An 8,079-nucleotide genomic window follows, 5' to 3' on the forward strand; every position below is an offset into this window, starting at 1 on the left:
CTCTTCGTAAATAAGGAGTTATTGAGAAATAAGAAAAGAGCAACAATAGAAAAAATTCAAAAAATATGAGAAAAAAGATAAATAGCTTTCTTGGCTTATTAGATGTGCCACATCAACTCTTCCATTCCCATCTTTATATTTATATACATAGATTACTCATGGCCAAGCTAGAAAAATCCGCTTATTTTGAAAAGTACTTTAAGTACTTTTCAAAAAATATTTTTGGAGAGAATCAATTTGTGTTTGGCTAATCAATCTGAAAAGTATTTTTGAGCAATAATTTGTATTTGATCAAGCTTTTCAAAAAGTGCTTTTAAGTATCAAATTACAAATAAGAATATGAATAGATTTACTTAATAGTTAATATTATAAGTGTAGACAATTAAAATTTTATTAAATTTGAATCTACAAGTAATTTGGATTTTATCATATATTAAATACATATTAGTCCAAATGATACTATGGGCTAGTATAATCAGGTTGATAATTTAAATTTAAAATAAATTGATTTAAATAAAAGTCCAATGTATTATTGGTCTAGCCCGTCAGTTGGTCTTCTATCAAATGGACCGGCCCATAAGCCTCAAGCCCAATGATCCACTAGGGTTTTCTTGGAGATTACTCCACCCCATACCTATATAAAGGGTCAAGGGAGAAGGCTAAGATACAAGCAAGTAAGCAGAAAGAAAAGGCTAAAGAAGCTCTAAAAGAGTAGCATCAAGGTCTCCATCCATATCTGCAATCATCGTTTGTGGTCAAATTCCAAAGGCGAACTCAAATCATAGGCGGACGGCTTCAAATCTTCCGTTCGTAATAACCCAACACCAAATCTTGGTTTGTGACGACCTTCAAATAGTTCGTGACGTACTACAAATCTAAAATCCGTCAAGTTCAAGCTCTCAATCTCTTGAACCATCGTTCGTGAGGAGAAGAATCAGAGGACTACATCTCTTTAGATTTAGAGATATTTTAGAGATTGTAACCCCATCACTTGAAATTGAATATAATATTTGTCACTACATTTCTTGTCTTGCTTATTATTTTTCAGGAACAAAGTTTAGTTGTTACAAATTTTGGCATGCTCAGTGGGACTATCTCTACCTCTCATCTCTTCTCAACTCTCAACATTCAAGATCACTAAGATGGCTTCAAAAAAGATCGACTCAAGAGTTGTTGACTTCAAGTTTTCTTTTGACGTTGAAAGTATCCTGAACGTTACTATGGGGAGCCTTGGGCGAATCACCCGGAGTAAGGCGAACATCTTGACAACAAGCACTCCAAGTGTCGTCTGCACTAATGCATGCTTTGAGATCTTCATCATCCGAAGAAGAAAGGTCCTCTGCTAGCAAGTCAGAGAGAAGAGATAATATTGCAGAAGTTGTGGAGAAAGCTCTTACTCAACTTACTTTATACAATACCAAGAGTCAGCTTACCCAACCCGATAATGAAGTCTTAAGTGTTGGCTCTACACCAATCTCGCCACATGACATGTTCCAAACTGAGTTCAATCCGTGGGAAGGTCTCGGTTATTCTTCATCATCTGCAATAATCATAGAGGCAATAATGACTAATACTTCGACAATTGAGGAGCAACTCCAAACCTGACAAAGGCGATCGATGGCTTAACAAAGTATGCTAAAGATAAAGATGTCTGTATCGCAAAATTGACAGGCATAGTTGAAAGCATGATGGATGGAGTATCAAGTCATGCACCTGGAAAGCTTCCTGAAGTCCATGAGAAGGCTGATCCTCCAACAAAAAAAGTGTCATCCGCCAAAGAATTTCATGTCTCCTCCGAAGGATCAATTCCCATAGAACAATTGAAGAAATTCATTATGGAAACTATCAAGGATAAGTATGAGGTCGCTTCAAAGTCCGCTCTCACGTACGCAAAGTCGTATACTGCAAGAATCAATAGCTTGAAGATGCCTGCTGGCTATCAACCTCCCAAATTTTAGCAGTTCGACGGCAAGGGAAATCCAAAGCAACACGCCGCGCACTTTGTTGAGACATGCAACAATGCAGGGACTTATGGAGATTACCTTGTCAAGCAGTTCATCCGCTCATTAAAGGGGAATGCTTTTGATTGGTACACCGACCTCGAGGCTGGATCCATTGATAGTTGGGAGCAATTGGAGCAAGAGTTTCTCAATCGCTTTTATAGCATGAGGTGTACTGTGAGCATGGTGGAACTTACGAACATTCGCCAACAAAAAGATGAACCAGTTATTGACTTTATCAATCGATGGAGGAATGCAAGCCTTAACTGCAAAGATAGGCTAAGCGAAGCTTCTGGCATAGAGATGTGCATCCAAGGAATGCATTGGGGACTTCGTTACATCTTGCAAGGAATTAAGCCAGGACATTTGAAGAACTTGCCACCCGTGCTCATGATATGGAGTTGAGCACGGCTTTTGCGGGAAATAAAGGGCTGCCCATCTACGAACCTCGCAAGGGAAGGGATAAGCAAGAAGTCAAGAAATGGAGCAAGTTCGTACCGAAGAATGAAAGCAAAGAATCCATGAACGTCAACGCCTCTCCTTTGAAGTTTACTACCACGGTGAGCAAGAAACAGAGTATGAAAACAACTTCCTCTCAAGACAATGCAAATCGGAAGTTGACTCTCAAAGAGACGCAAGAAAAGAAGTACCCATTTATAGACTCCGATGTGCCTGCAATATTTGAAGAACTTCTCGAGTTAAAGCTTATTGAGCTGCTAGAGATGAAGTGTCCAGATGAAGCTGGAAAAAATAATGACCCGAATTACTGCAAATACCATCGGCTTGTAGGTCACCCTCTTGAGAAGTGCTTTGTTTTCAAGGACAAAGTTATGGATTTGGCTCGTCAAAAGAAGATCGAGCTCGAAGACGAAAATGCGAGCACAAACCATGTGTCCATTGCCTTTGGATCATTCGATCTAATTGAGACATGCACCTATGAAGGGAATGAAGATGAAGAATTGTTGGAGGATGACAAAGTCCGAGTTGATCAACTTGATGAAGAAGGATGGACCCTGGTGACTCGTCGAAGACGCCATAAATTGAGTCCGAAAAAAGGATCAACGAAGCAACCTACAAGGAATAAGATGGTGAGAAGACCAAAGAAGCTACAAATGGTTAAGAACCCAAAGAAAGTGGAGATAGAGACACACTATCACCAAAAGCCATGCCACCCGGTGACTTTGGGAGAATTTTTGCCGAGTTGGTTTTGCATGAGGATTTATGACGATGATGACAAGACCTTGTGTTGTAATGCTAATAAAGAAGAAGAGGAAAAGAACAAAGTCAAGTCAACACTCTCTCCATAACTATCTAATAGTCTTGTTGAGTCCTCCTTCCAAGAAGCAGATGTCTGTAATGCGAAAATCACCTTCACTGAAGACGATCTCCTACTTGGTGAGACACCACACAATCGCCCTTTGTTTATGGTGGGTTATGTGCTTGAGTGGAGGATAAACAGAATCTGATAGATGACGGATCTGTAGTTAACTTTCTTCCCATTTGCATAATGAAAGAACTCGACATCTCAACTGAAGAACTTTTTGAAAGCCGACTGATGATTCAAGGATTCAATCAAGGGGGACAAAGGTCCATAGGATCTATCAAGATGGAAATCACCATGGGAGATATGCAATCAACTGCATGGATGCATGTGATTGATGCAAAGACTTCATACAATTTGTTGCTTGGCAGGTCGTGGATACACGAGAACAAAGTTGTCCCATCAACTTACTACCAATGTTTGAAATATAATAAAGATGGAGTCGAAAAGAAGATAGTTGCTGACGTCAAGCCGTTTGCGGAAGCCGAGGCATACTTCGCTGATGCAAAGTTCTACTTGAAGAACCATATCATAAAAGGAGTAAAAGTTGATGACATCACGAAGGCCAAAGGTAAGAAAATAGCTCCTTTATTTCGTTACGTCCTAAAAGTGAAGAAAGATGAAGGAGAATCATCAAGCCTCCAAAAGGGTGCACTAAGAGAATTAACCCTTCCTATCAAGCAGATTGATACCATAAAGTTATTTTCAAAGCTACTGGAAAAGTTTGTGTCCCCTAACATGCCTCAAAATAAGGCACTCCCCACGAAACACATAAAAGAAGGTTTTGATCTGAATGCTTACAGGTTATTCGCAAAGGCGGGATATGATCCCAATGAACCATCTAAGCTAGGGAAGCTCCCATTTGAAGCTACTAGGAAAGAAAACATGATGAAGGATAAAGCGCATGTGATGAAGCAATCACGTGAGGGTCTAGGTTACAAACAACCCCTACCAGTTCGCATCTCTATTAGAAGAGCAAGTATTGACTATATCACAATGGAAGATGAACCCGCTGATATTAATAAAAGGCCTTCTATCCTTGATCGACTTGGAGAACCAACTACAAGAACTTCTGTATTTGAGAGGTTGGGGCCATTGAAAAAGAAGAAGAACAAGTCCCAAAGAAATTATGAAAAAATAAGAAGACCTTTGCCATCTAGAGTCCAAAGTATCTCCAAAGAGTGTCAAAGCCCGATCCCTTCCAGAATGAGGCGACAATCAGAACTTTTGATTTCATGTAGAGAGGGACTCAAAGTGAAGACTCACACAGTGGTCCATACTAGAGAGCGTGGCGAAGATGAAGAAAGTGTAGGATCTTCATATCACATTACTACGAATGAGGAGCAATACACTTCATTCCTAAGGAAGGTTGACAAAAATTTGGGAGATGCATCTTGGTGTGGCCATATATCTTTTAATGATAGTGATCCTCAAGAAGACGAAGATGTCGAGGACACTCCTGCGGAACTAGAAGAAGGAATTAAAATGATTGCTGATGCATTGAAAGAAGTCAACCTTGGCACTGCAAAAGACTCCAGGCCCACCTACGTAAGTCCCCTATTAACCACAGATGAAGAAAGCACTTATGTGGAGCTACTCAAAGAATATAAAGATGTCTTTGCTTGGAGCTACATGAGATGCCTGGTTTAGATCCTAAAGTAGCAGTTCATCATCTTGCGGTCAAAAAAGGAGCTCGTCCTGTTAAGCAAGCCCAAAGACGCTTCAGGCCAGAATTGATCCCATCAATCGAAGCCGAGGTCAATAAACTCATCGAAGCTGGTTTCATTCGGGAGGTTAAATATCCTACATGGATTTCAAGCATTGTTCCCGTGAAGAAGAATGGCCAAATTTGAGTTTGTGTCGATTTTAGAGACCTCAATAATGCATGCCCTAAGGACGAATTTCCGCTCCCCATTCCAGAGCTTATGATTGATGCCACCACGGGATATGAGGCAATGTCTTTCATGGATAGATCATCTGGCTACAATCAAATACGTATGGCACCAAAAGATGAAGAGCTTACTGCATTTCGCACTCCTAAAGGCATTTATTGCTACAAAGTAATGCCTTTTGGCTTGAAGAATGCTGGTGCCACATATCAAAGAAAAATGCAGAATATCTTTGACGACATCCTCCACAAGAATATGGAATGCTATGTGGATGATTTAGTGGTGAAATCAAGAAAGAGAGGAGACCACTTGCAAGACTTAAGAATGGTGTTCGAACGTCTCAGGAGATATCAACTTAGAATGAACCCGTTGAAATGTGCCTTTGGAGTTACTTCTGGAAAATTCCTTGGCTTCATTGTTCGACATCGAGGGATTGAGATAGATCAAGCCAAAGTTGACGCAATCTTGAAGATGCCCGAGCCCAAAAATATACATGAACTGAAAAGTCTACAAGGAAAATTGGCGTACCTTAGAAGATTCATCTCAAATCTAGAAGGGAAGTGACAACCTTTTAGCCGTCTTATGAAGAAGGGTATACCTTTTTAATGGGACCAAGCTTGTAGCAATGCATTCCAAAGCATCAAATCCTACTTGATGAAACCTCCGGCTCTAGCAGCCCCTATACCAGGAAAGCAACTGATTCTATATATTGCAGCCCAAGAAAGGTCAGTTGGAGCCCTTTTGGCCCAAGAGAATGGTGAAAGTAAAGAAAATTCCCTCTACTACTTGAGTAGGATGATGAACCCAAATGAGCTGAAGTATTATCCGATCGAAAAGTTGTGTCCGGCGTTGGTTTTTGCAATTCAAAAGATGAAGCACTACTGTCAAGGTCATGTCATCTGTCTCGTCTCAAGGGCGAACCTGATCAAGTTTGTTATGTCAAACCCATCCTCAATGATCGATTATCAAGGTGGTACCTCTAATTTCAACAATTTTAGATTGTGTATATCCCACAAAAAGCTGTGAAAGGACAAGCTTTGGTAGATTTCTTGGCATATCATCCAATTCCTGATGATTATGAGTTGACTGATGAACTACCTGATGAGGATGCGATGGTCATCGAAGTGCAACCACCGTAGAAAATGTATTTTGATGGTGCCGCACATCGTGAAGGAGCTGGTGCAGGTGTTGTGTTTGTCACTTCTCAAGGAGAAGTCTTGCCATATTCCTTCACCTTAACACAACATTGCACCAACAACATTGCAGAATATCAAGCACTCATACTTGGGCTTGAGATGGCCGTTGATATGAGAAAACTCCAATTACATATTTTTGGAGACTCTGAGTTAGTGATCAATCAATTGCTAGGTAGCTACGAGATCAAAAAGCCAGAATTACGTCCTTATCATGATTATGCGTTGAAATTGATTGGATGGCTTGGCAATGTAACTCTTCAGCATGTGCCAAGGAAGGAAAATAAGAAAGATGACGCCTTAGCTACTCTAGCTTCGACATTGACTCTGCCCGGCCAGATAAAAATCACTATCTGCCAAAAATGGATAGTACCGCCAAATGAGAACGAGGATGAAGAAAGCAAGCTCGAGCATTTGGTAGTCGTCGCTGAAGCTATGAAGGTTAATTGGCGATAAACCATGATCGACTATTTATGTTACGGGATACTTCCAGAAGATCCAAGAAGAAAGACTGAAATTCGTCGGCATGCCCCTCGCTTCTTTTACTACAAAGACACTTTGTATCCAAGACCATTTGAGGGAGTTCTCTTGCGTTGTTTAGGGGAAGATGAAGCAACTCAAGCTATGCAAAAGGCACACTCTGGATTTTGTGGATCACATCAATTTGGGACGAAGCTCCACTTCCACATTAAGAGGATGGGTTACTACTGGCCGACAATGGTGAAAGATTGCTTAGATTATGCTCGAAGATGCAAGGCTTGCCAATCTCACCAAATTTTATACACCAACCACCTAAAATGTTACACCCTACTGTTACATCTTGGCCATTTGACGCTTGGGTATTAGATATTGTTGGACCACTACCAAAATCTTTTGGAGGACATCTATACATCTTGGTCGCAACTGATTATTTCTCAAAATGGGCTGAGACCGTCGCTCTCAAGGAAGTGAAGAAAGAGAATGTTGCAAACTTCATTCGAGTGAACATTATATATCGTTTTGGCATTCCTAGTTATATAATAACAGATAATGGCAAACCGTTCGATAACAAATTGATGACCAAGATCTGTGAACTTTTTGGCTTCAAGCAACGTAATTCGTCAATGTATTATGCTGCTGCAAATGGACTAGCTGAAGCATTTAACAAGACACTTTGCAACTTGTTAAAGAAGGCCGTCTCCAAGTCTAAAAGAGATTGGCATGACAGAATGGAAGAAGCTTTGTGGGCATATCGTACAACTCATCGCACGCCGACAGAAGCAACTCCTTATTCTCTTGTTTATGGAGTCGAAGCAGTTCTTCCTCTTGAGCATCAAATACCATCCTTGCAACTCACTGTCCAAGAAGGTCTTACTGAAGAAGAAAACACGTGTTTGCACCTTGAAGAACTTGAGTCCCTTGATGAAAAAGGCTAGAATCTCAACAATGTCTTGAATGTTATCAAGCTTGTGTTTCTCGTGCTTTCAACAAAAAGGTTCGCTTAAGGTCCTTCCAAGTTGGCGATCAAGTTCTTGCAGTAAGAAGACCTACTATCACCTCTTGCAAATCTGGGGCCAAATTCACTTCAAAGTGGGATGGTCCATATGTTGTGCAAGAAGCCTATTCAAGTGGTGCTTAGAAGTTAGTTGATGCAGATGGCATGAGAATTGGCCCTATCAATGGGAAATTTTTTAAGA

The 8,079-nt window shown here is 40.5% G+C and overlaps 1 protein-coding gene across 1 annotated transcript; it reads left to right on the plus strand.

Annotated features, from left to right (window-relative positions):
- Window positions 1-6,352: 6,352 nt before the first annotated feature.
- LOC142165433 (uncharacterized) lies at window positions 6,353-6,859 on the plus strand. The gene has a single exon (XM_075223989.1). The coding sequence runs from the start codon at window positions 6,353-6,355 to the stop codon at window positions 6,857-6,859; it is 507 nt and encodes a 168-aa protein (XP_075080090.1).
- The last annotated feature ends 1,220 nt before the right edge of the window (window positions 6,860-8,079 follow it).

The sequence above is a fragment of the Nicotiana tabacum genome, chromosome 10, assembly GCF_000715075.1.
Source record: "Nicotiana tabacum cultivar K326 chromosome 10, ASM71507v2, whole genome shotgun sequence".
NCBI lineage: Eukaryota > Viridiplantae > Streptophyta > Magnoliopsida > Solanales > Solanaceae > Nicotiana > Nicotiana tabacum.

Coding starts and splice junctions, on each gene's coding strand:
- LOC142165433 (XM_075223989.1), top strand. CDS start 6,353: ATGTATTTTGATGGTGCCGCACATCGTGAAGGAGCTGGTGCAGGTGTT.